The sequence below is a fragment of the Podarcis liolepis genome (genome assembly GCF_965112155.1).
Source record: "Podarcis liolepis genome assembly, chromosome: 10".
NCBI classification, from domain to species: Eukaryota; Metazoa; Chordata; class Lepidosauria; order Squamata; family Lacertidae; genus Podarcis; species Podarcis liolepis.
The window spans coordinates 30,955,654-30,983,580 of NC_139562.1; the positions used below are offsets into that span (position 1 = coordinate 30,955,654).

Below are 27,927 nucleotides of genomic sequence, written 5' to 3' on the forward strand. Positions count from 1 at the left end.
AGACTTAGCATAGGAAAAGGCAGGATTTCATTCACAGTGTGAAAGGGTCTTTGATACCGCCTTGGATAAAAGGTCCTTGAGGAACATAAGTAAAGACAAAAGCAAGCGGAAAGGAAACCTCACAAATGTCAGGGTGGAACTCTGTTGCATATGCAAAGAGAAGAACAAACCATTAGCCGGGGGGGGGGGGGTGTCAAAAAGAATCCAGTACTGCTCTTTGAGATCCACAAGGAAATATTTAGGGGTTGCTTTAAGTTCATTTGATGAAAAGTGTTATGCAGGTTTCAAAGGCAAAATTACTAGTCAGGAGCAGTGAAGTAAGCTGAAGAAGAGCTTTAGGTGCTGGTATTAGCACAATTTTTCCAGGTCAAGCTGAATAGCATATATGATATTTCAGCCACTTGTAAATCCAGTCCCTGGCAATAAAAAATAACAGCAACCACATTTAATCCATCTGTTCGGTTGTTTCAAGAGGGCTCTGTCTCAGTCTCTCACTGAAGCTGGAATCGGTGAAAATGAAAACAAGCAAGAATCGTCCTTTTACGCTTCCTAAATGCTGCTCCTTTTAAGGGATCCTGCCTCAGCTATCATTAGTATCTTTTGGGAGGTTGGAGTTTTAAACCATCTTTCCAAAATGCATCTTTAAAACCTGTAATCCCAATTGGGAGTTATTTTTCCAAACTTATTTTTATTCAAGAAGGGTTAGTTACTGCCACTAGGCTCTGCAAATAAAAGATTCTGCTTATGCTAATGCTGTGTTTTCATAGAATTGTAGAGTTGGAAGGGACCAACAAGGGTCATCTAGTCCAACCCCCCTGCAAGGCAAGAATCTTTCGCCCAAAGTGGGGCTGGAACCCCTGGCCCTGAGATTAAGAGTCTCATGCTGTTCACATTAATAACAGCTAGGTCATTCTTGTTCTCAATTGAAGGTGGTTTGGAAGAAAGCACATAAAAACACATTATTTTGCAAGAAATTGCAGGAAAGATGTGGATTGTGGCTAATGTTGCATGTAATGGCTTAAAATGCAGGAGGATGACTGCTCTTCCCCACTGTTTCAAGTCTTATCTGCAGTTGCTGTACACACCAGAGAGTGAGTGGGGATGTCTTCACCCAATGCACATTATCTGTTTGGTTTCTCTGCACCTGCAAACCCCCTCCCCCGCAAACCCGTATTCATGAAGCTGTCATCTGTGCATGTGCAATGGCTATCTCAAATGTACACACCTCAGCTTAACAGCAGCATATGTTTTCAAATCAAATGGAAATCGCTCTGAAGAAAGATCCATTGGCTAATATCATATGAGCAGGGCTTCAACCAACTTAGTGGGAGCACACACTGGAACGGGAAGGATTGTTAATGCATACATAGTTTTAGTTAAAGCCAGTCATCAGTACTTTTGCAATGTTACTGTCTCTGTCACAATGACCACCTTTCAAGCAAACAACTCATCCATGGGTATATATGCGCCTCATCTTCCCCTTGATCACTCGGAGAACGCTGCACATGATTTCATACACTCACATACACACATGCAAACAGAGTGTCCCAGTGCACCTGAAGAGCCAGTCATGATCAAAGAAATCACTAGACCAGGCATAGACAAACTCCGGCCCTCCAGATGTTTGGAACAACAGGGATGATGGGAATTGTAGTCCCAAATATCTGGAAGGCTGGAGTTTGCCTATGCCTGCACTAGACAATGGTGTTCTTGACTCATTCATCAGCCAGCAAGCCAACACACGCCTATCCTGAGAACTGCCTTTTCAACAAGCCTGCAAATGGTTTTTGAATATATAGCCAGCTCCTCAAGATGTAATAAAAATCCTTTCTTTCTGACTGTGTAATTGTCTTAAACTATAAGCCGTTGCACCGTTTTACAGGCAAGAGATGAAGAGGAAGGATAAATTACCAGAGAATTATTACTGACACATATCTTCATGGGAGTTTCCCATGTGCCTGTTTTGATGCCTTAGCACAACTTTCCTCCACCAGGCACCTTCCAGATGATTTGGACTATAACTCCCATCAGGTGTTGTAGTCCAATGCAACGGGAGACCCCCAGGATAGGGAAGGCTATCTTGGTATATTAGCTTCTTGATAGATAATGATTGATGTGACATGAGAAAGCCAGACAAGGGTGTTGCTTCTTCAAGCATATAGGTCTGTGGCCCATACATGCCCCCATCATCTCCTGTACCTGTGGTGCAAATATAGCCTCCAAGTGTCCCTATTTTCCTGGGACGTTCCTAATTTAGACAAGCCATCCCAGTTTCTGATTTGATCCTGAAATGTCCCGCTTTTCCTTAGGAGGTCCCTATTTTCATCTGAGAAATGTTGGAGGGTATGTAAATAGGAGGGCAGAGGCTGTAACCGTGCAGGGATAAACTTGTCTGCAGTGCAGTTTGCAGGGACCAGTAACATAACCATATATACAAGCACATGTGCATGAGCTACTGGTTTATAATTAGGCACAGAAAATAAGTATTGTACACAAAAAGTGCAGTTGTAGCAAGAAGGGGGGATGTAGATTTATATTCATACATTATTCGTTTCATTTAAGATACATCCATGCAAAGAGATTTCTCATAAAGCTGTAAATTTCCAATATGCTTTCTCTCTCATTAGGAATGTTACGAGCTTATGTGAAGATTCTCTAGCATTTTATTTATTCACCCCAGCAGGGAATTTAAGACCAGGATTTGGGGCTATCAGAAACCAGGATAGCCCATACCTATAAGAGATGCAGCATAAAGACAGTTAGCTATTTAGGGAGCCATCCAGCTCCCAAGGGGGACGAGGGTGGCACTGTGGTCTAAACCACAGAGCCTAGGGCTTGCCAATCAGAAGGTCGGCAGTTCGAATCCCCACGACGGGTTGAGCTCCCGTTGCTCGGTCCGTGCTCCTGCCAACCTAGCAGTTCGAAAGCACATCAAAATGCAAGTAGATAAATAGATACCACTCCGGCAGGAAGGTAAACGGCGTTTCCGTGCACTGCTCTGGTTCGCCAGAAGCAGCTTAGTCATGCTGGCCACACGACCAGGAAGCTGTCTGCGGCCAAACGCCATCTCCCTCGGCCAGTAAAGTGAGATGAGCGGCGCAGCCCCAGAGTCGTCCGCAACTGGATTTAACCGTCAGGGGCCCCTTTACCTTTACCTTTACCAAACCCCCATAGCCCAATGGGGCTTCACAGAGCAGGCAGGGCCACCACCACATCTGTGGGCCTGCTGGGCACAGTGGCTGAGGTGGAAGATTAGGGGGGCGGGCAAATTGATGCCAAACTGGAGCTGGCACAATGATTGAGCTTGGATTGTTCCTGATGCTGTCGTGTGATCACATCAGGGTTAGCTTGGGGTCCAGTGTATCCCAGGCCAGCTCAGACTTCTGCCTGATGTACGTGTGGTGGGCAGAAGGGAACTCTGTACCAATGCAGTGAACTGCACCCCTCTGAGGGAGACCAGCAGGGTCTTAGGGAGGCTAGAAGGGGCTGGGTGAAGGATACAAAAGCAGGTTGAATTGCTCCATTAATACTGTAGTGTCCAAAGGGCCGTCTTTAGCATATGCACTGCCAGGGTGCAAAGATCAGCCCAGTGCCTCCAAATTTAGTTTAGCCGCCCTCAGATTTTTTAGGGGAGGCAAACTCAAAGTTGTTGACATTTGGGGGAGGAGAATTGCTCACCTGTAACAACGACGCAGCGGAAATAACTGCTTTTGTTTCCTGACTCGGCGGGAATATTTGACGCATCAGAGTAACAGAATGACAGAAGAGGAGGGTGGGGACTTTCGCTCCATTGCTTTTCACTGCCGCGGATCAAAAGGGACCAGTTTACAGTAGGTATACATTTGGCGCCCCTCCCCCCGAATTTGGCGCCCAGGTGCACCACAGCCCTTGCACCCCCGGGTAAAGAAAGCCCTGAGTGTCCAACATGAAATTGTGGGATTATAATTTATCAGGAAGTTCAACTATGCAGCTATATACAGGGTGAGTCTTTTAAAAGAGGCCCTGTAGAACATGTGTACTCTGTATCTTCACCCTGTATTACTGTTTTCATGCTGCTGCAAGGCATTTTTGCCACACCAGATTAACACAGCTACTCTTCTGGAAATTGTTATTTAATGGAGAAAACTCTTAATGGTGGATTGTGGTAAGATACATCATTGCCAATTGTAAGCTATGTTTACATTTTCTGTACAAAATAAGTAAGTGTACTGGCATCCATGATGATATAAAAGTTTCCAGAATGATATAAAAACAGGTCCTATGCGTGGTATGATTCTAATCATTGACAGAATTTAATAAATCTCCATTTTGCGGATATAAAGTTTTAAAACTCCCAACCCTCCAAGCTTGTTGCCGCTTCTGTGTACAGTACTTCTTTTATTTGACTGATCGTAAATCAACATCTGTAACTACTTTATTCTGCATAGCTCTTAGCTTTCGAAGGCTCTCTCCAGTCTGCACTCTTTGCTGGCAGCGTTGGATTTCATGGGCTAATCGGGGAGGTAGCGAGGAAACTGGCAGTGACAGATGAAGCACTGGATTGAGCTAAATGGCCTCCCAACTCTCTGGATCTGCCTTACTGGCAAATTCTTAAGAGGCTGCAGGAGCTACTGCCACTCAAGGCAGACCAAGCTGTAAGGCTGTACAGTAACACGGCATGTACTTCCCAGGAACTGCAGCCTAAACAGAATGCTGGACAACAAGGTCACATTGTGCCAGCTAATCTGGGTGTCGGCTGCCAGACGGCTGGCCTCCATTCTGCCTGTCTCGTGTTCAGTCACATGAATTCAAATTCATCTAAAATAAGCAACAAGGAAACAGAAAGTGCCGAAAGACACCCAGGAGGAAGTGTGCGAAGAAGATCCTTTTTCTATTTAGGAATGACAGGTGATAACTCTCAGTGATGCGTCTCCAGTGGACCATTACCTTAAAAGTGATGAGGTCACCCCCCCCTTTCACATAACACTTGTGCCTTCCTCACTAGCATATTTTACTTCTGCTGTGAGAGGAACTTGTTGCCATGGGAGTAGCCAGCATTTATTGGCGGGGGGGGCAGGACACCTACCTGTCCTGTTCCAGAACCTGCGACGTGATAGGTCAGCTTGCGGAAGCCATGCCTGTCACTCAGTTGCGTTGTGTCACTAGAATGCACCACAACACCATCCAAGTGACCTCAGCAAGCATTTCAGTTTCAAATATTCTGATTGTTTCTACTTTTAGTTAAGTCTTTTTATTTATTTACTTAGGGGGGTGCAGCTGCCCCCCCTGGCTACGCCCTCACTTCTTGCTAAGGGACTTTGGGCTGGTTCATAAATGGCTTTGACATGTATCTTCTACATGTGGTAGAGCACAGGAGTATGCCTTTGACTCACGCATGGGGATGTGTCAGTGCACACACACAAATGCACACAAAGCAACTTTAATATGCTTTGAGGTCTACGAGTCCCACCCACTGACACCCTTTCTTCTCCGCAGATAGATCTCGTGAGTTGGGTTTATGGTGTTCATGTAATTTAGCAGCAGTTGGAGGGGGGCGCTCCTTGAGGTTTCTTTACTGTAAAAACAAAACTTCAAGGCAACTTATACGATGAAATAAGTAAAAAGCAAACAACCAGCAAGATGGGAGCAGAGCAGGAAGATAAAACAATGTAAGCCGAAGACAGAAGGATAAAAACAGCAGCTAATCCTAATGCAGTTTTCGCCATGTGTACTCAGAAGTAAGACCCATTGAGTTCAATGGGACTCACTCCAGGTAAGCATATATAGGACTGCACACTTAAAGGTGTTTTTGTTTTTGCAAATGTCATTTTATTGAAGTTTCCAGTAAATTGCATAATAAATATTCATCAAGCTACAACAGAACAAATACTGAGGTTCCTGTATGGTGCTCTCATCCTAGGTGAGTGTTCTGTTTTAATTCTAGTAAATATCTCCAGAATGGATGTCTTGGAGGCCCAGTATTTTCCATTCTTCTATTATGAATCACAAAAATGGGCACCAAACTTCTTCAAAATTGTCATGCCTCATCACACATGCACCTCACCTCACAAGCCTGCTATGGTGTTTTGTCTCATGCATGTTGGTTCTTATAATTTACAGCACATTATAAATGGCTGTCGACCCCTTCCAGTGTTCCCATATTTAGGTATGAGTCATGTATCCTAAGGCAAGCTGGTTCATCTGTATGTAAATTTTCCATGCTCTATCATGTTTAGAACCTACACAAGGGGGGTTGCACAGAGGAGTCAGATGGCAGAAAATGAACAAATGAATCCATGAATGATTTCCAGACTCTAATTATTCTCCTTCTGTAGATGATGTACAGGACTGGAAGTTGGGTGTAAAATTGTCAAGTTTGTGGCATATCAGTTACAATTTTATGCATTTGATAAGACTGTTTTAGAGCAGGGATGGCTAACATTTGTTCCTGTTCTTCTAATTATTTTATTTATTAATTGCTTTGCAAGAGGCATCCCAAAGCAATTTACAATATTTTTGGAATATTCTAACTTTATGGAAATGCTGTGTTTTTGGAATATGGTTTTTGGAAAATTTATATTACCCGGATCATTGGCCATTGTGACTCAGGCTGTTCAGAGTTGTAATCCAACATTTGGAGAATGAACACAATGCGCCAGTCATGTGTTCTTTCATTTCTTCTGACGGTACTCGTATATCTGTAGCATCATAAATATCTGGAAAACCAGCTTTATTATTTCTTCTTGTCAATGTAACATACCACGCCAACCTTGGCTTGGTTCGTTTTAGTTTTTATGTGTTTGTTTCATGAAGTTCTATTTTTAAAAAAGACAAAGTATGAGCACAATGCAATAACAAAGAATTATGGGTAATGAAGCATATTCTGTAGATTTTTGCAAGGGCTGTGTTACCTATTTCTCTGCTGCTGTTCATGGTACAGCCTCTTGCATGCACTATAAAGTGAGCCACTTCCTGCCTTGCTCTTGGCAGCTTGAGCAGGGAAGAGCAGCAGATTGAGGTAAAGGGACTGTTACATCGATAGTCCTTTCAGATCATATCACAACCCTGCTAGCAGGAAATGGTAAGAGGAGCTTTCCTGTCCTTTATCCTAGCATCATCACTTGCAAACGTAAAAACAAGCCTTTTTGTCTGCAGCACAATCAGACCCCAGTGCATTCATCTGAGGTACGTTCAAGTTCTGTATATTTGATCCATCTGAACGCAATATTAGAAGACAGAAACACAATGGTGTACAGTGATACCTTGGTTCTCAAATGCCTTGGTACTCAAACAACTTGGAACCCAAACACTGCAAACCCAGAAGTAAGTGTTCTGGTTTGCGAACTTTTTTCGGAAGCAGAACGTTCTCCATTTTGAGTGTTACGCTGACGATTTGAGTGTTAAGCTGACGATTTGAGTGCCACGCTTCCGTTTTGAGTGTTATGCTGAGGTCTGTCTGTTTTTGCTATTTATTTAGCATTTTTGTTTTTGAGGCTCTTTTTTGTGACTGTGTGGAACCCAGTTCAGCTACTGATGGATTGATTGTGTAACTGCAGTACATTGTTTATTGCTTTCATCTTATGGATTCAATGGTCTTGTTAGGTAGTAAAATTCATGTTGGATTGCTGATTTAGGGGTTGTTTTTAAAAGTCTGGAATGGATTAATCCATTTTGCATTACTTTCTATGGGAAAGCGCACCTTGGTTTTGGAACGCTTTGGTTTTGGAACAGACTTACAGAACGGATTAAGTTTGAGAACCAAGGTACCACTGTATTCATAATGGTGTCTTCTTCCACAGTGGAAACTCTGGGGAACTTCTGACCAGTCAGATATTGTTAGACACCAATTTCCATCTTTCCCAGTCAGCATTGTCAATGATCAGAGCTGATGGGAGATTGAGTCCAGCAACATCTGGAGCTCCACAGGTTCAACACCATTGCACTATGTAAATATCTCTATTTGGTGCCAAAATGGAGTTCTTGTAGAGCTCATGTGCACCTGCAGGTATTTTGACATCACTGCAGCAGGGATGGGAAACCTGTGATTCTCCAGACGTCATTGAACTATCATTCCTGACCATTGGCCATGCTGGCTGTGGAGGGTGGGAGTTGTAGTACAACATCATCTGCAGGGTCATAGGCTTTTCCATCTCTGATTCTGACATTTGTGAGAATTGATAACCTGCCCCTTGTCTTTATTTATATTTCTCAACAATTTTTTTAATCCCAGAGGATATCGAAGCCATTTTCACACTGTGGTCTGGGCTGCCTCTTTCTGGTTCAGCTGAAACCCCAGCTGATCCTTCTCTTGGAGACATGTGTTTTAAGCATGTACGGGCAACTTCACAACTAACCTATTGTAATGCATGGTTCAGAAAGCTGCTGCCCTTGAAGGCCATTCGTAAACTGCATCCTGCGCATTCTTATGGAAATTCTCGTGTGGAGGCACTGCTCCTTCAGCAAGCCTTAAACCCTCCTTTTGAGAAGCATATGGTTTCTACATATGCAACACTATGTACATAAGGAAGCACTGGTGTCTCTTTCTGGCCACTTGTTTGTGCATCTTGCAGAGGGTGTGTGTATTTGTATACTAGGCTGGAAGACGTAAATGGAATTATCTAGCCATTGGTGCATGTTGACTGATAGTGCCTTTCCTGCAGGGATGATGATGCCGTCCAAGATAATGATTGATTTTATGATGGGGAGGGCTGTGGGAATGTATTTTACTGTGACGATGCTTAGCTTTTCTGACTTTGGCCAATTGTACTATTGACCCTGTTGCAGGTTGAGTTGAATTTAGGATTGTAACTCGATTATGCTGGTGTCCGTAGTAGCATAACAGTCTAGTGAGACCTGTCCAAGTGGGGAAATACTTATGGAACAAGCTTGTCCAAAGATCCCCTGAGTAAAAGGGCCATAATAAGCTTTCCTGTGTTCAGTACAGTTCCACAAAACAGATATTAATACTATACTAAGCTTTACCATCGATCCCTTCACAGGAGGCAGTATGGAAGCTACGGCAAAATTTGACTTCAATGCAACAGGAGAGGATGAACTGAGTTTCCGGGCTGGGGATGTTCTGAAGGTAAGTGCAAACCAAGGTTTCACCCAAGTATTTTCTCTTTTAACACTGTAAGTTCTGCTCAATGCTTATGTGCTTGTATTAACCATCCATCCCATAAGCCAGCAAACCCACAACTGGCACCGGTAGATTAGTGGTTCACTGATAATTCCCAGGTTGCATAGTAAAAAGTAAATCCTTCTTAGTCCAAAATTTAATTCTGCATTTCAAAGATGAACAGGAAGAACAAAGACTCAAAGTAGCACCTTCTACAAGGTCATTAAGCAATCACAAACAATGGAAGAGTTATGCACAAGGAAATCATTTGGGACAATGTGGGTAGGGGGGGTATTGTTTACCAATGTTCTTCAAATCCTATGACTGCCTCCCCCAACCTGATGCCCTCCAAATGTTTTGTACTACAATTCCCATCCCCTCTGACCATTGCCAATGCTGGTTGGGGCTAATGGGATATATAATCCAACCAGGTTGTGGGAAGGCTGTCCTCCGGAACAGCAACCTAACTGTGAAGTATCTCTCTTTCACACAACATGTGCATACCAAGTATCAGGCTGTTTTTGAAAAGTGATATGGGTCATAGCCCTGATGTGGAGAAGATGAAAGAGGCAGGAAGTGTGAGGCCCACTGACAGGAGGAAACCTATCTCCTTACTTCAACCCCTTCTTTAGAAAATGATCAGAAGCCAGCCCTCCATGCACCAGGGAAATTGATTGCTCCAGATACCTCTTTCCAGGAAAGTAAGCATTAGACAGAGGTCGCCTTTAGTATTTTTACCATTTGAGCATTGGCCCATGGGAAGATAAACAGCTGCATTTATTTTAAGTGATATTTAGTTCAGCCCCTGGCATAGCTAATCTAGCTGGTTCCTAGCCACACATATTTTTGGTAGCTTGGCATGAGGTGCCATCACTAAGGTTCACCAGATGATTAGGTTGTGGTTATTTCTGTGAAGAGAAAAAATAAAGCGAGATTTTCTACAATGAATGCAGATATATTCATTTACTTATTTACAAAAAAATCTAGCCTGCTTAATGGTTCAAAAGTCTTTATGTGGTGTACACTATGTACAGTGCAGCACAACATAACAGGAATTATCCTCTGTTGTGTTCTACTGTCTAGGCATTTATACCCGTGTGTGTAAGGAAGTCAAAGTGCTACCAAATTCAGAAAAGGATTGATGCATGAAGAGGTATAGCCAAAACACAATGGCCACAATTCAATACAGACATTTAGACATTGAAATCAATGGACTTTAGTGCATTTCTCTACATTGACTTGAGCTTGGTAAATCCATGGGCAGTGGAAAACATTAAGGACATGTTTCTATTGCCTATAGTGGGCACAAGTTTACAATTCTTTGAATTCTTGTTGGTCTAACCAGCCTTTGGGACTTTTTTGCTTCCATGCCTCAGCTGCTTTAGTGCAAGGTCAGCACAAGTAAAGCTGCAATCTTGCACACACTTAACTTGGGGAGTAAGTCCCATTTAAGTCTGTGGGACGTCCTTCCACATAAACATCTATAGGATCTAATGCAAGCATTGCTCTATGGATCAGGGGGCTTTTTTGGGCCGCTCTCCACCCTGTTAGTTAAATGGAAGGATTTGTATTTTCCTCGTGCAGACCACTAAAAGCAAAGCAACCCATTAAAAAAACTCCCACACAGTTCCTTAAGCCCCCTGTAAGATCTTCAAAGCAGAACTCTTTCATCACAGACATATTAGAAATACACATCCAGATCCCTCCACCATCTGAACAAGGCTGCAGGAATTTGGGCAAAACTAACGAGCACTTCCTCTAATACCTCTGTGTCCTCCTCCTAGTTTTACTTCTTCCAAATGCATGTTTTGCTCCCACAGTGGCTGCTTTTCTGCAAGAGCCCTTGATACCTATCCGGTCTATGATTGTCCTTTCAAATTACTTGCTTTGTTTCCTTTTTTCTTGCGACTGCATTGCCTACCTTTGAAGTCTGGTTCATTTGCTACAGGGATGGATTAATTATTATGCTAACTACATTGCAGAGCAGGATACTACTTGCCAAGTGGGCGCCTTTGCAAAGTGGTTTTGCAGTGTGAGAAATGAACCTATGCTGCTGCGCTCTCTCTCTTTTATGCTTCCCTGCAGGCAGCAGCCAGTGACTAGGGAGTAGCTGTCCCCGCCCATCCACACACCTTCGTGGCAGCCTTAAAATCCCTGGGCCTGCACCACTTGCGGATCAGAAAATTCTGTCTGCTGTACTTTAGTGTGAAATTACCACTTCAGAACAGAGGAGGGTCGCTTGTCTCTGTGGCTGAGTGACCATATCTATGTGCAAGCTGAAAAAGCTGTGTTATCAGGCAAGACTGAAGTACCACTGTAATTAGTCACTAACAAACAGCAGCAACTGTTAAACAAGGAAACCAATTTACTGAGATAGCAAAGTCCAGAGCAGCTGATGAGTCTTGCAGAAGTCTTCCACGCTGGCCAAGTATCTGTTTGTGTTTGTGTGTTTGACTCCTGAAGATGTCTGTATTCTCCCAAGGCAAAGCATCGTTAAGGCATCAAATGAAGCATAAACTGAAAGTCCTACAAGTCTAAGACCCTATACATACCACTTTAAGGAGAGGGGTTATCGCCCCTTGAACCATTTTTTCAGCAATTAACCAATCAGTGTCTGGGAAAGGTTTCACAGCCTGTTTCCTAATTTGGATAGGTTCCAGCTAGGACATGTTTTGAGGACATGTCCTCAACAACCCTACTCTGCCTTTATTTGGGGCACCTTGCTTCTATTACTGGAGTTGCATCCTTGTATCTTGTGAGCACTTCAGCACCCTTCATACATTTTATTGTGTTGTACAAGGGGCAGCAGGGTTACACCATTGCTGCCACCACCATCCATGGACATCTGCAAGAGCAGAGCCTGAGCATTTATACCTCTACATGGGTAGGTTCCTGCAGGAGCCGGAATCCTGTGCAGTCAGGGTTCCATCTCCTAGGGAAGCCCAGGCATGTAGAGATCCAAGTGCATGGGCTTTCCACCTGCAGACATTCACACCAAATGTGTAAACACTGAGGATGGGAGATGTCATGCATCCTCTGCAGCAGGGACAATAGTGCATCTCCACTGTCCCTTGACTGCGTAGAGCACCCTTCACATGCAAACTGCATGAACTGGGCTCTCAGTTAGGCACAGTGGCTTTGCCATATCATTTCTATAAGGCAGGTATGGGGAACCTTTTGGTCCTTGGGTGCTGCTGAACTACAACTTCCATCAGCCTCAGCAAGCATAGCCATGAATGGTGTGAGTCGTAGTTCAGCAACACCTGGAGGGCCAGTTTCCCCACACCTGCTCTAAGGAGAGAAAATTGAGGTTTTCCCCATAGAACTGCTGAAGCTTGGTTCAGAACTGTTGACAAATGCCTAACAGTGGGGGGGGGTGCCAGGAGGGGGGTCATGGGACATTTAAAACCTGGGTAGAATAAGACCTATATGTCCTTTAAAGTAATACTGACTCTCCTTTTGGTGCACAGATTTTAAGCTCTAAGGAAGAGTGGTACAAGGCTGAGCTGAATGGTTATGAAGGATATGTCCCAAAGAATTTCATAGATTTTCACAGTCCCAGGTAAGTATGTCAACTCTTCTAGGTGTTTAACTGGAGCATGTCCTTGTACACTGCGGTCCTGATGAAAGTCAGGGGTGAGTGTGTTCCTAGAATTAACATTTTGAAATCTCCTGCTAGACACGCAATTAAAGCGATGTTTATTTTGATCTTCAGCCCTGTGCACCTGCTCCATTGTAAAAAGAGAATTTATTGTATGCATGAGGCAGAGAGGGACATCTCAGTCATTTGTTAAGTGCAGGATCCTGCTTTAGCAGTCCTTAAGTAAATCATGGTTTGCACCAAAGCTGCTAATTAAACCACGTTCACAGTGCCCAGGCATAAAGTTCTCAGCCTCTTGTGCTCATATGCTGTGGTACCATATGCAAGTTTATTATCCTTCTCTGCAGATTTAAAGACAACAGCGACAATCAAACTACTTTGCATCCTTTTTATATAAAAAGCTTTTTTCCCTTAAAGTACTGTGTTGTAGCAGAGAGTACACCTGGTGGCTTGACTTCAGTAGACTACATGCGTGGCAGTGCAGACTTCTAAATAATTACTGGCATATTATTAACCTGGAGCAGGTGTGTGAGGAACAATGTTTGTAGGCTCTGGGGGATTGTCATTGGCTTGTATGTGTTGCACCACTGGCCCCTGCTGGATGGAACCAAAAGGACCTTTTTGTATAGAGCAGTTTCATCAGCTGGCAGCTGCAGGGTGAGAACTCAAAAAACAAAATGCAGGCCTATATTTTATTTCATTTTTAGACAAAATTCATCCATTTTTCTCTTGCAAGTACCTGTGCCTTGGGTTGTACATTAGGTGATATAAGCTCAGTTCTATGAGCCTTCTGAACTGTGAGTCTCTACACATGAACCTAAGGTTCTGATATAGAGGGACATCCTACATATAGTCATGACATTAAACAATAGGAATGGCATACTTCCACTTTCTGAGCTTTGAAACACTGTGAATGTTGAAACCCTTGAATTAATGCCCCCCTTCCCCCTCTTTGGATGGTCATGTGTATAGCATATGCCAGCCCCACAACATGCAGGGGCCCACCTGCTCATTCTGGTGAGTGGGGCCCTGGACTTCTGCCCCCATGGCCTGGCCTGGTGTCATCACCACTTGAAAGAGGCTTTCTTGATCTTTGTGAAAGCAGCACATGCTGGAGTTTGGGGTTTCCAAAAGAGGGGTGCATTTACTTATTTTTACTCCGTTTTTCCTTTAGCAAATAGCTGGGTTGTTCTATTTCAGAATGAGTCATGTGGCATTTTCTACCATTGTACCCTCTTTTCTTTACCTGGCTCACTGTAAATTTTCTCTCCATTTTTTTCCCTTTATCACTTCTTTCTTTCTCTCTCTCTTTTTCACCACCTACATTCATCTCCATGAATGCAATCTGTTGTACTTTTCAGCTGGTTCCATGAAGACGTATCCCGCCACAAGGCAGAGAATATGCTCAGGGGCAACAAAGTGGGCTCCTTCATCGTCCGAGGTACTCAGAACCGTCCAGGTGACTTCTCCATCTCCGTCAGGTACTTGTGCTTTGTAGCCTTCTTACCTACCTTTTAGGAAAGACTGGTGTTTGGGACTCCGGCTGACATTTTTAAACAGGCCTGCTTTCGGTTTCTCTGTATGAAGAAGTTCTGTTTAATTACAAATCTGTTATCCTGCTATCTGCTTCCAACAAGGCCTGACAGAATAGCTTACAATATAAAAACACCAGCCAATAAAATATATAAACGATGCAATCCTATACTTTAGTATGTATTACATATTCAGAGAGCCAACCAGGGAGTCAGGCGACTAGTCTGGAGACCTCCAGTCCTGTGACTGAAATGTCTAGGTCCGAAGGTGTATCGGGGTCACTGGCAGTATGGTCTTCTGTTGGGGGTCCTGCTTCTTCTCTTCCTCTTCCTCCAAGGTAGCCCTGTTTCCAGACCTGAGAAGGACTGAACCACGACATGCAGCTGCCCACTGTAGCTCTAGTGCTCAAGCAGAGCTCAACCTATACCAGACCCACCCCTTATTTCCCCTCCTATTTTTGTAGCTGTTCTTACTTTTATGTTCACACAATGGCATCGGCATCAAAACAGCGGCTTGTATTCCCCACCCCCTTTAATACAGATTTACACTTTGCAGGGGAAATCCAGCAAATTAAAACTCCCGCTGCTAATGTTTGCGGAAATGAACCATTTGCAATATTACGACTTGATGGGGAAGTATCCTATATTTCTGAGAGAACTTAGTTGGATGGAGAAGGAGGCTCTCATGCTGGCTGCAAGTCATCTGTAGTTTGCTAAGGATGGTAGTAATTGCAGCTTAATGAGGGGTAAACTTTCCTTATTTTTACTATTGTTTAGTAAACTTGTATACTACCCTTCACCTGAAGATCACAGGGCAGTTCGCAAAATAAAATTACAAAATGAGAGCGCAGAATACACAATAAAGCATAAAACAAACAAACCACCACTGCAAGGCCATCTTGCCCTGAGAGGGAGAGAAGCTACAACAGCCTGGAGAGCTCTCCACCATCTAGCTCTCAGTAGTTTACCTGAGGTGGCCTCTCCCCCCCCCCCCAGGATTACCACAAAGCTGTCCAAGGAACCATCTTGCCCTAGGAGAAAGAGAGGTTTTGTGTTGGTTTGTTTTTCAAAAAAAAAAGAGCCCACCACAGCTCCCCAAGACACTTTGCCTTGGCTGTTTATATAGCTTTGAGTGATGCTTACTGTTTTACCTGTTCTACATAAACTGCTTTGTGAGATTTGCCTGCAAAGCAATATATAAATAAATGATAAATCAAAAAAGATCAGCAGCCTTCTTGCCCAGTATGGCCCTTATAGTCCTGGCTTGCATGCTGAAATGTTTTTTTCTCTCAGCCTCCCTCCCTCCTTCCCCACTCCACCACAGCCATCCTTTTGTAATTGAAAACAGAGCACAGCATCTCTCAAAAGTGGCTGTGTGATGCTTCCTCTTTCCCAGGTAGACCATTATTCCATCTTTTCAAATGTTTATGAGTTGCCTCTTTGCCAAAGCACACAACATGACTTCCAACAATAAAACCAAAACGAAATGAAACATAAAACAATAACAGGTAAATAGCAACCATCTCTACAGTAGCAGCACGAAGCCCTCTTTGAAATAACAGCCAATCAATCAAGCTAACGACATACAGGCTGAAATAAACGTAATGTTATTTCAGCCTGTACAACATACAAATATATAACAAGCTGGGACATGGAGCAGAACCACCCCATTAAATCAGAGGTGGGAACCTTGAGTCCCTCCAGACATTGTTGGGGTATGTACACATTACCATTTATTTTGGCTCCAGTGGGCTCCCACTGCCAGTGTGTGAAGCCGAGGCATGTGACACTAGCCCCAAGCCATCTGTAGATTTTTGAGAAATACAGTTCATTGTATCAAATGATCACTCTGAAAAAGAAGACTCCCATAGCCGTTGCCTTTGGACAAATTATTTTAGTTATTGTTTTACTGCATTTATTCATTTGTTCAAGGAGCTTAAGGCATCATGCTCCTCCATATGATGTTCACAGCAGCCTGTACGAAGTAGAGCCTGGATAGCTCAGTTGGTTAGAGCGTGGTGCTGATAACGCCAAGGTTGCAGGTTTGATCCCTGGATGGGACAGCTACATATTCTTGCATTGCAGGGGGTTGGACTAGATGGTCCTCAGAATCCCTTCTATGATATTTCTATGATTAAGTTGAGATATGGTGACTGACCCAAGGTCACCCACAAAGATTCATGGCTTAGAGGAGATTTAAACCCTGGTCTCCCGGATCCTAGTCCAGCACTCTTAACCATACTGGCTCAGACACTGTCAGGCAGCAACTTACAAGAGAAAGAAAGTGATGTGGGTGGGAACCTGACTTTGCCTGCTGACTTGCTGGAGGCAGGTAAACAAGCACAAGACAAAACTGGCAGCAATTCAAATGATAGGGAGCAGTTCAGTTGCTCCACTCACTCTTAGGCTACTCCTTCAGCTGCTTTAGCAACAGGCATTGAGAGAAGCTTAAAACAGGGAGGAGCCCAGAGTGGCGTCCCACTAACAGCAAAGTATGGGTAGCCGGTGGGTGGTCCTGCCCCGGGCACTTTCAAGCTGGGTTTGGCCTAACCTGCATGTGCTCTGCCACTGAGCTATGGTTCCTCCAAGTGACCCACCTTATTCTCAAATATGACCTAACCAAGGTAAGAGCAGGGACTTTCCTTCCTGTATTTGGCAATGCAGCAACCATGAAGATAGATTCCTTCTGCCCTGACCTTTTATAACAGGGGTGGGGAAGCTCCTCCCACCTCAAGGCCGCATTTGCTTCTGGACAACCTTCTGAGGGTCACATGCCAATGAGGAGGAGCACCAGAAGCATGAGTGGTTGAAGCAGCAAATGGAAAGTTTAGCTTTGTACAGTCAGCTAGTTTGTACATGCACACACTCTATCTCTATCCTCCATCCCAACAAGCAAGAGGCATTATCAGAGTTCAAGGAGACATTCCAGGCAGGCAAAAGCACTCAAGGAGGATATGAAGTAGGGGCCAGTGAAGGGTGTGGCCTGGGGGGAGAGTCCTGAGGGCCAAACAAATAGGGTGCAAGGCTGCATTATCCACTGAGCCTGAAGTTCCCCATCCCTGTTTAGCGAGTACCCTTACACAAAAAGGCTGTGGTTTATCCTTCATCCTTCTCTGTTGGGCCAGGTATCATACATGCTATTCATGGGAGCACTGATGCTTGTGTTAGTGGGCTTCATATTGGCCATTGGTTTAGACTGATTTGTATTACATTGGTTTAGCTATATTAGAACAACAGGTGCCTAGGAAGTTACTGCTCCGTCATGTCTCCTCTGGTGAGGGGTGTTAATTCAAAATTGCCTTGATGATTTGTGTGATTAAATATTTAGTAAGAGGGCCTGACTGACCATTTTCATTAATACAGCACCATTGCTCTTCATAAAGGCCTTTCACAGGACTCTAAATGCTAAGGATTTTAAGCATAGCTTTAGTGCTCTATCCCATGCTGGTTTCTGCCAGCGCTGGAAACATTTTCACAACTGCTCCAAAAACTGCTTTTCATCCAAAATGTTTCCTTTCTGAATGTCATCAACGTAGGATACAAAGCAAAACAAAACTATTCAAAAATTAAATGAGTGGGAATCCCAGACTGTTGTCAAATGTTTTGTTTTCTCCCTTTGGTACCCAGACATGAAGAGAACGTACAACACTTTAAAGTGATGAGGGACCCAAAGGGCAACTACTTTTTGTGGAGCGAAAAGTTCCTGTCGCTAAATAAACTTGTGGAATTCTACAAGACTTCTTCCATCTCCAGACACGCACAGATCTTCCTGCGGGATGAGACCCAGAAAGAACAGCAGGTATATCTCAAGGAGCTCTGTTTTTACCAAGCCAGGGTGAATGAGTACGTACATATGAAGCAGAAGCATGTACCGTAATTAGGACTTTTTCCATGAGACAAAATTGTGCCCAATCCCACCTTTTTTTTTCTTTGCTTTTTTTTTGGTTAGCTTTAATGTTATAAAAATCAGTTGATTTTTATGGAGACATTTATAAGTGAACCAGGAAGCGACCTTTCCAGACCAAGCAATGTAGTAAAATTCATGAAATTTGACAATGAGCATGACTGGGAATTGCCCCTCTGGGACGGCTTACCTAAAAATAAAGGTCTTCAATGGAATAGAAGGTGGGGGCTATGGTGGAACTATGGGAAGAGCATTCATGCTGGTTCATTGAAAGGATACACTTTTTGTTGAAGCTGAAAATCTCATTTCACTGCCGTCTTCTGTTTTGATTTATTTTACTCCTAACAGCAATCTACACAGAATGCAAAGGAGGCCTTGAGGTCGGAGACAAGAGGCATGGTTTAAGCATAGTGATAAAAAAAACAAACCCAGAATGAATGGAGCACTGAAAGGGGGAGAGAAATGTCACATCCACACCACACATTGAATCACACTTATACCACCTTAATAATCAAGGAGAATCCTAGTAACTAGTTTGCTAAGGGTGCTTAAAATGTATGGTGTGGGTGTGACCAGAGCGCAAAAGGTAACCCTGGGATGTAGGTAGATCCCACGTTGCTGGCAGCTTGTTTCAGTCTGTGCCAGAAGAACAAAGAAACGACAGGTCGCAGGTTGTAAACCATTACTCACAGTGCAGTACTGAGAAGGAGGAGGTACGGTAACTACAGTAACCAGAGAGCCCTGCTTAACCAGGATGTGGACTCTGATATTAAATTACCAGGATGTGAATGCTGAGGCAAAGCAGAAAATAGATTGTGCCCACAATAGCAAGGAAGTTTTGTAACCCACATTGTGCAAGGAGGAGCACTTCCTTATCCGCTTCAAAGAGAAGCAATGACATACCTGGCAGAGAGGATCATGTTGCCGACCTCTTTCCAGCCAGTTATATCCATTTTTAAAACACTGTCTTGGAAAGTAAAGAAGTGTGTTTGTGTGAAAGGACGGGTAAATGGCTTCAAGTATTTGCATCAGGGATTATTCAATTAGAAAAGAAGCATGAAAGCATCTGACTGTCTAAGTCAAGGATCTTCTTTGGCAATCACTCGTCAATGAGTAAGATTGTCTTCCATAAACACGGTTTTAACAATGAGTCTGTAAGTGACTGTGGAGGCCATCTCTGGATCTACATATCCTTCCACAGTGGGAACATTGGTTTCCAGGTGGGAGTTGATCATGGTGTGGATTTGCCAAGTGTGCCTCTTAGCACGTTTCTCCCTTGCGTCCTGAGTTTGAATGTCGGGACTCATCCCAGACCACACCCTGCACCTGCCCTGCTTTGCAGTCTCCTCAAGTGTCTTTGCTTGGCTAGAATACATCCTTGAACTTTGAGAATGCTTCTTATTTGCCAGGATGGAGGACAGCAAGGGGTGTGTGAGCGGAAACAATCCTGGTGTACAATCCTAGCTCTACCTCTCTTTTAAATCAGAACCAGTGAAGGTGGTGAATGTGCTGTGTGAGTGTATGGAGGCAGTTGGAGGATGGATGGCAGCGAACAGAGTGAGGTTGAATCCTGACAAGACAGAAGTACTGTTTTTGAAGGACAGGGGGCGGGCAGGTGTGGAGGACTCCCTGGTCCTGAATGGGGTAACTGTGCCCCCTGAATGACTAGGTGCACAGCCTGGGAGTCATTTTGGACTCACAGCTGTCCATGGAGGCACAGGTCGATTCTTTGTCCAGGGCAGCTATCTACCAGCTCCACCTGGTACACTGGCTGTGACCCTACCTGCCCGCAGACTGTCTCGCCAGAGTGGTGCATGCTCTGGTTAACTCCTGCTTGGACTACTGCAACACACTCTACATGGGGCTACCTTTGAAGGTGACTCAGAAACTACAATTAATCCAGAATGCGGCAGCTAGACTGGTAGACTGGGAATGTCCACCAAGACCATATAACACCATTTCTGAAAGACCTACATTGGCTCCCAGTACGTTTCTGAGCACAATTCAAAGTGTTGGTGCTGACCTTTAAAGCCCTAAACGGCCTCAGTCCAGTATACCTGAGGGAGTGTCTCCACCCCCATGATTTGGCCCGGACACTGAGGTCCTGCTCTGAGGGTCTTCTAGCGGTTCCCTCACTGCAAGAAGTGAGGTTACAGGAAACGAGGAAGAGGGCCTTCTCGGTAGCAGTGCCCGCCCTGTGGAACACCCTCCCATCAGATTTCAAGGAAATAAACAACTATCTGAGGTTTAAAAGACATCTGAAGGCAATCCTGTTTAGATAAATTTTTAATGTTTGATGTTTTATCGTGTTTTTAATATAATGTTGGGAGCAGCCCAGAGTACCTGGGCAAATCCAGCCAGATGAGCAGTGTATAAATAAATTGTTGTTGTTGTTATTTTGTTTGTTTGTTTGTTTGTTTTTAAAGGTAAAACTAACATTCATTGCTCTTCCCAGCACTGGCATGTGGCCCTCAGAAGGCTGGCCAGAAAGGAATATGGCCCTTGCTTACCCAGCTCTACATATAGCCAGTAAGAGACAGTGTTGGGGCTGAGGGATTTTTTCATACCAAGAATACTCTAAAATGGAAAGGGTATGAAAAAATCTTGATTGAGGGAGGGAAAAGTGTAGGAATACAGTGATTTGGGAGAGAATGTCATATGGACAACACAGGAAGCTTACTATCCACATTAGAGGATCTCTGTGCCTCCTTTTAGTACCTGGCAATCCCTCCTCTGCATTTGCCTTAAACCATTTTTGCTTCCTTCATTTTGTATTGCAAATAAAAAGCCTATGTGAATCTGAACTGCCAATTTGCATTACAAAAGCATCTTTATCCACTATCTCTTCTGCATTGGCAAGGATCCCTGGCTAGCAATAAGCAGAGCAAGAGAGGCTCAAAGGTGATTTAAACCTCAAGTGTGAAAACACCAGGAAGCAAAGCTGACAGCTGGCACAACCAACATATACATAAATTAAAGGATAGGGGTCTTTCTTTCTGACTCCCCTGTTGTATATGCTTGTTAGGATTGCAGGAGCTGTAGAAATATTGGCAGATCCAGTTGCAAAGACAAATTAAGCCTAAAAAGCTTAATTTTAAAACACAGTCAAATCACTAATGATTAAGATTAGACATTCCTGAAGCTCTCTCTGTGTGATTAAACCCTATGAAAAATGCTGGAGTTTTCCAAAGAGTTAAATATGCCACAACTTGCAAAAAAAAAAAAAGTTGAGTGCAAAAACTATTATTAAAAAATTAAATCTAACAATTGACCATGGCTTTGTGGTGAATTTCTGCCATGTCTTTAGAGAAATGAGTCTCCTTCGCACATGTTTATTACATAAACTGCCTGCCATGTAAAATATTAAGTTTTATATATACACACACATAAACATACATATACATATATGTTCATTGTATGTGTGTAGATTATTGGGGTTCTCCATCCAAGTTGCTGATCAGGTCTCCACCTCCTTAGCTTTAGTAAAGCAGTATTACCTATTGTTTCTAGTATCAAGGGGGCAGTAAAGGGTCTGAACATGTCAGATTTCTCCGCAAAAGGTCTCAGATAAGATGCAGCTATGAATGTTTTTGGACACTGTCTCATGCTCTAGACATGACTATAAATAAGGTGAGGGACAAAAACAACAGCAGCAGAATGAATACATTCCTTTGAGTGGTGCCCAGTGGTGTCAATAGTAACTGTCAGGATAGCGATGAATATCCATGCCTTAAGAAAATGGAATGTGTAGAAGCTAAGGTGCCAATCATGCGCAAAGGGGATGGGAATGGTTCTGAGTTATCCCTTTGTGATATGAAGCCCTTGTCTGGAAGCACTCTGGGAAAGAATACATAGAAGGACGAACAAAACGTAACCCTCTTTCTTTCCAGGAAGCCGCTGTATGGAACCTGGCCAAAAAGACACAGGAAGTGCTTCACCTGAATGGAGGACATGGCAAAGAAGCAGGAGCATCAGGGCATAACAAAGATGTGGATCAATCAGCATCTTGGCAGCATAAGCAGGTAACAGAAAGAGATGGACCTGAGTTGCTCTGTCCTGCTTGCAGACTTCCCATAGACATCTGGCTAGGCACTCCAAGGCTGCATATGCACCGTAACTTTCAAACATTCAAAACATATCCCCACTTCACAAACTAACCTGGGAACTGCAGTTTACCCATCACAGAACTACAACTCCCAGCACCCTTTAACAAATGACAGCTCCCATTATTCTTTTTTGGAGGGGAAATGCACTTCTTAAGTGCTTTAAAGCTATAGTGTTTACATAGCCTGAAAACAAGATGCTAGACTAAGCTAGACCTTTGGTCTGATCCAACAGGATTATTCTTATTTTATTGCATGTCTTCCTGTATGATCTTAAGATTACACTCGGTCGTGCTGAGGTGTGGTGGGAACTGATACACCTAGCCTCAAAATAAATTCCTTGCCAATCTTTTAGGCATAACTGTGCAGCTCAGAACATATAAAATATATTAAATAGTGTGTTTTCCCCCTGGCTCTTCTCCAGGTTGTCCATGTGGCAGCAATTAGGAGGATGCATGTAAAAGAAATATCTGAGAATCCTATCTGATCTGCGGGGAGGGGAGGAAAGTCACGTACTGGAGAAAGCTGGAAATACTGCAACTTAGAATGTTCCAAGGAAAGGGTGTTCTTATAACAGAGTAAACATGCCCTAAACTACGCTATGTGTACACAAGGCAAGAGTGGCCTCTATTAAAGGATGGAGGCTATATCTCATCAAAAACAACCGTGCTAACTATATATGAGTCATATGTCTGACATCAAGCAGAAACGTGAACTACACACACACACACCTGGTTTAAAGTCAAACTGATTTTGACTCACTCTTAACATCTCTAGTGGGGAACAATTGACATACATATCTGCACTGAGTCGCACTGACCTTTTGTGCTGGCTGACAGGCAGGTAAGACACCTTCAGGGGCAGTTTGAAATGTTACATTTAGTAAGAGGAAATTGGAAAATACTTCCAGTGCTACAAACAATAATCTTCGCAGTTCTAAAGGGCAGTAGTTATTTTATGGACAATAGAGCTTGCCTGCCTGCCTGCATGCCTGCCTTCAGTACAGCTTTCATCCACCTGGAGCCCCCCAGTTGTTTGGGGCTACAACTCCCATCAGCCACAGCCCAGCATAGTTGTGCTGGCTAGGGCTGATGGGAGTTATAGTCAAAAACATGTGGAAGGTGCTGGGTTGGTAAAAGCTGTTTCAGTGGATAGGTGTAAACAACAAACCTTCCTGGCAAAAGCTTTACTCCAAATTGGCCAATACATTTGACACAGTAATGGATTGTGCCACACCTCTGTTTGCCTCCCACACAGTGCAATAGTACAGGCATCTAATAAGTGGCATTTGATAAGGCTGATGTAAGACACTGCTCAGTCCTGGCCCATGACATTTTTCTGCCTAAGGCAAAAGCAAATTGCAGTGAACTGCAGTGTAGACAAGCATTTTGCACAGAGGTGGAAGTGTTTGCAGCCTCAAAGAAAAATAGGAACAGGATTTCCAGTTGTCCAGTTTAAAAATAAAATAAAATAACCAGGCACAAAAACTCAATGCCAGTCACTACATATATATTCCATTATGTGACAGAAATTGTAATAAATGCCTTGTACACATCACTGGTTACTCCAGTGCCCTCCCACTGCTGGTGTTTGAAGCTGAGTATGCATGACATTACGCATGACAGTGCGCATGACATTGGCCACAATTCATACGTACACTACAGTCTCTTGAGAAATTCTCCTGCTTCCATCCAATCTGAAAACACAAGACACATTCACTTTGAAATTAAGCTGAGGTGTGTACATTTGAGACAGCCATAGCACATGTGCAGATGACAGCTTCACAAAAGGAGTACATGGTGGGGGTAGGCAGTTGCAGATGCAGGGAAACCAAACAGGTAATGCACATTGGCTAAGGACTTCCTTTCCCTCTCTCTGGTGTGTGCAAAAAAGTGCTAATATGACTTGCAAAACAGCAGGAGGAAACAATCTCGCTGTGTTTTAAGCCACCAGTGTGTACATAGCCAAAGTGTTTCCTGTTCAGCAGGTAACTATGAAAGTATCAGATCCCCAATAGAACAGATTCATCATTATCTTATTCTCTTCACATTCTAGGACCGACGTGGCAGGAGTCTGGACATTAAAGATACGTCTCAGAGCCAAAGACACCATGGAGAAGGGAGTGGGCCATCTGTGTTCCGGAGACACACCGATCCAGCACAGCAACCACAGGTATGGCAGGTACCTGTCTTTCTTGAGAGGCAGAGTCTAGATCTAGGGGAATGTGAGGCACATTTCTATTCAAAGAGCAACACTACATGTATTATTCTGCATATGCCACTTCAAAATAAAAGTTATGCTAAACTTTTATGCAAGTTCAGGAACTTGGTTCTCTTGTTAGATCCTTGGTGGGAAAGGAGTAGTAACATCACTTTATTTTTAGATATAGCTGTGACATTTTAAATAGTTTACACTGTACAAAGTTCCTTACATTTTTTTTATTTTTATTTTTGTAAAAAGACGGTCTGAATCCATGGTCAACCAAGAAAAAAGGGGGAAACCATAAGAAATACAAAGGTATCGGGGAACTGATGGCTATCTAGGACAAGTGTCTTATTTTCCCCAAAACAAAATATTTCATTTGCTGGGTATGTCTATGCAACAGATGTGCAACCTTGAAAGAAGATGTGCACTCTGTTCAACAAATGAGACTCAACCACTCCCATACTTATTGTGCAAATATAGCTAGTTAGAAAGGCCATCAGTGGCTTGGTGGGGCATGTTATTCTACAGCTGACACTTTCTTTTTTCTTCCTCTGTTATTAGCGAACACAATGGGTCCGTGCCTTGTATGACTTTGAGGCAGTGGAGCAAGATGAGCTAGGTTTCTACGCTGGAGATGTCATTGAAGTCCTGGACAACTCTGATGCCTTCTGGTGGAAAGGCTCTTTACATGGAAAATCGGGTCTCTTTCCTGCCAACTATGTAGGGCCAATGTCCTGGTAAATTTACCTGGTTTGTGACTGTCTCTGTTTTAATGAGAATGCACCATCTTATCAATACCTTTCATGCGCAATCCTAGCACCAAATATTCAGCACTCAATATTAAAAGAGCTTATGCTCTTTTAATTTTTACTCTTAATGGTAGCAAGAGCCTTAGGTTGTCTAAAAGAGCTCACTTAACTTCCTATGAACTGTGTCTCATTTCACAGATCTAAGTTAACATGCATCTTTCTTTCAGTGGCTATTTCTTAGGCAATTCTTCAGAGAAAGTTTTGGTTTCACCTCAAGTACCCTCTGCGCCATCCCAACTTCATAGCTGTTTGACTGCCACAGCGGAAGTATGAAACTTGACATCAATTGGGTACAGTTCTATCTTCTAAGAATGCATACAGATGTACATAATTTGAGCTTTCTGTGTCACCATCTTGAGTTCAGAGACCAGTCAAACTTGTGTGTTTCATATGGAAAGTGTATCATGTACAACTCGGATTGTATCCTCCTTCGAACAGCTCTTCAGCTATTTTATAATTTATTGTTTGCTTTTAATCTTTAAAAAGTGGATGAAGGTATGTTTAACTGTATAAGTGTACATACAGTGCTTGAATTTTATTTAATTTTTTAACTTCAGACTGCTCACCTGAAACACAGGGAGAGGCCAGGCAAAAGGCTGAATTGGTGTTCAGTTCACAGATCAGTACACCTGTCATTTGCATTTCAAACTCAGGAAAAGGCATGCCCAGTGGGGGGAAATGCAGTGCAACTCCTGTTTTTGTTTTGTTCTGGGTATGTATTTACATACCCTGATTCCCCTTTATTGTAAGATTATAGAATTCCCAAGTAAGAAATTTTTGCATTATTGTTCTCTAGTTTGGTTGCCCTTTCAGACTGTTGCAAAGGTGTATATGCATGCTTACTTTCTTCAGCAATTCATCATCTGAGAACACTGCAGTTGTGTTGTCTTGGACTGGACTTGTGATTTGCTGTTGCTGTTTTGTGTTTAATTTGGATTGGGCTTGGGCAACCCTAGTACTAGCTAGAGAGCCAAAAAAAGCTCTTCTTCACAGAGCTCTTCTGCCGCAGTCAGCAGCAGGAGCCCCGTTTCTGTAGAGCAATTTGCATTGCGGCCATTTGGTTTAAGGCCACTTGATATACCACCATCATTGTGTGTGTCTAGTCTCAATAACCATGTGGAGCCACATAAAGACATAGGGCCATTCCATATGGCAAACATGTATCGGTTTTCTACCAAATGGTGGTGGCTTGATCCATTAGGGCTTCTCTTGGTTCATTTGTCATGCTAAGCCAAACCATGGTATGGTGCAAGCATGAGGGCTATGGGACATGATACTGTGGTTGCTTTGCTCTTGCCCAGAGATAAACCACAGCTTGGTTTTGCATGTTGTCCAAATCCATGTTTGTAGTTTAGTTCTCTCCAGACTAATCATGAGTTCTGACAAAGGTTTTTCTTTTCTGGGAGGACTCATGCCCATGGCTGTTTGGGTTAGAATGCTGTACAAGCAAGGCCATTGTCTTTAGCTGTTGCCTGTTAGGTGGGGTTGCCGTATTTTGAGGAGCAAAAAAGAGGATGCTATGATGGCCATTCAAAGCAAATAAATGCAATTCGTCTTGAATTTTACCCCTGAAAAAGAGGGTGTGTCCTGGAAAAAGAGGACACATGGCAACCCTACTTAGGTGACAATAATCCAACTACATCCCAGCATCCATAGCCCTGACTTTTTTTGTGAAGACAAACTATGTACTTGCTGTCAAAAAAGATTTTACTGCTATATTATTTCTATCTGTTGGAGTGCTCCAGAAGGGGCTACTCCGTAATCCTGAGAATGTATAAAGTTATACTCATTAAAAATACTGTATATTGTTTCTATTACTTTGAATAAAGATGGTTATTTAGCAGTATTGAAACAATGAGGCAAATATACAACCAAAGGGCAACTTGGGTTGTCATAAGTACAATAAAAAAAGAAGTTTAAAAATCCTAAAACCTGAAGTACAGTAATTGTGCATCTTAGCTGAAATTTAGCTAATTGTGTTCACCCAATCATATCATTCAGTTCAGGAAGTAATAATTAAGTGTTAAGCTATTATTTCATTTGGAATTAAAAAATCAGCTAGCAAAACCATGCCAGTTCCTAATGAAATTGACATACCCATTGTCAGTCTAAGCAAACAGAAGTAAAATCAGGTGATTCCCACCCCACACCCAGCACTCACAACTAAAGCTTAAATACATACTGCTATGGTCAGATTTGTAATGTGGCTTACCCTTCAGCAGCAAACATGAAAGAAATGTTTTGTTTAGAGAACTTTCCTCCAACAGCAATGACAGTATGTGAGCTATATAAAGTAGATATCTTCAACCTCATTATCCACGAGACTGAAGACCCACTTTAAACCCAAACATGCATTTCTGGACCTATTTCTCCATCTTTTACTTTATATTTACATGGTTGCAACCCACCTTGGCTCAGGCCAGACTCACTAGTGAGTCACAACCCACCAATTGAAGACCAGTGACACACAACATATAAGAGCTGAGGGAGTACATGGGAATGAAAGGGAAATTTCCTCACAGGAACAAGATGACAAAAGCTAGTAAGAAAGTGCTAATTCTTTTAATAGTAAGTGAAGGTTTGGTTAAAGCACAGGTTGTTAAGTATTGCTCTCAGCTGGCTTGTTCTTGAGACTACCTTTTTGCCCTTGGAATGATAGAAATCCATACTTTCATT

The 27,927-nt window shown here is 43.0% G+C and overlaps 1 protein-coding gene across 3 annotated transcripts in view; it reads left to right on the forward strand.

The window, feature by feature from the left end:
* The window catches only part of GRAP2 (GRB2 related adaptor protein 2), a 49,701-nt gene extending 22,519 nt beyond the window's left edge, over positions 1-27,182 (forward strand). Inside the window, exons 1-8 of one of the 3 annotated variants that reach the window (XM_083462399.1) lie at positions 5,572-5,752; positions 8,979-9,064; positions 12,568-12,659; positions 14,060-14,179; positions 17,858-18,029; positions 22,025-22,156; positions 24,293-24,409; positions 25,004-27,182. In XM_083462399.1, the coding sequence (XP_083318525.1) occupies positions 5,737-5,752; positions 8,979-9,064; positions 12,568-12,659; positions 14,060-14,179; positions 17,858-18,029; positions 22,025-22,156; positions 24,293-24,409; positions 25,004-25,183 (915 nt within the window). In that variant the 5' untranslated portion in view covers positions 5,572-5,736 and the 3' untranslated portion in view covers positions 25,184-27,182. Of the gene's footprint in view, positions 1-5,571; positions 5,753-7,141; positions 7,165-8,978; positions 9,065-12,567; positions 12,660-14,059; positions 14,180-17,857; positions 18,030-22,024; positions 22,157-24,292; positions 24,410-25,003 lie in introns of those variants that run through there. The other 2 variants (XM_083462401.1, XM_083462400.1) reach the window with 2 other exon arrangements.
* The last annotated feature ends 745 nt before the right edge of the window (positions 27,183-27,927 follow it).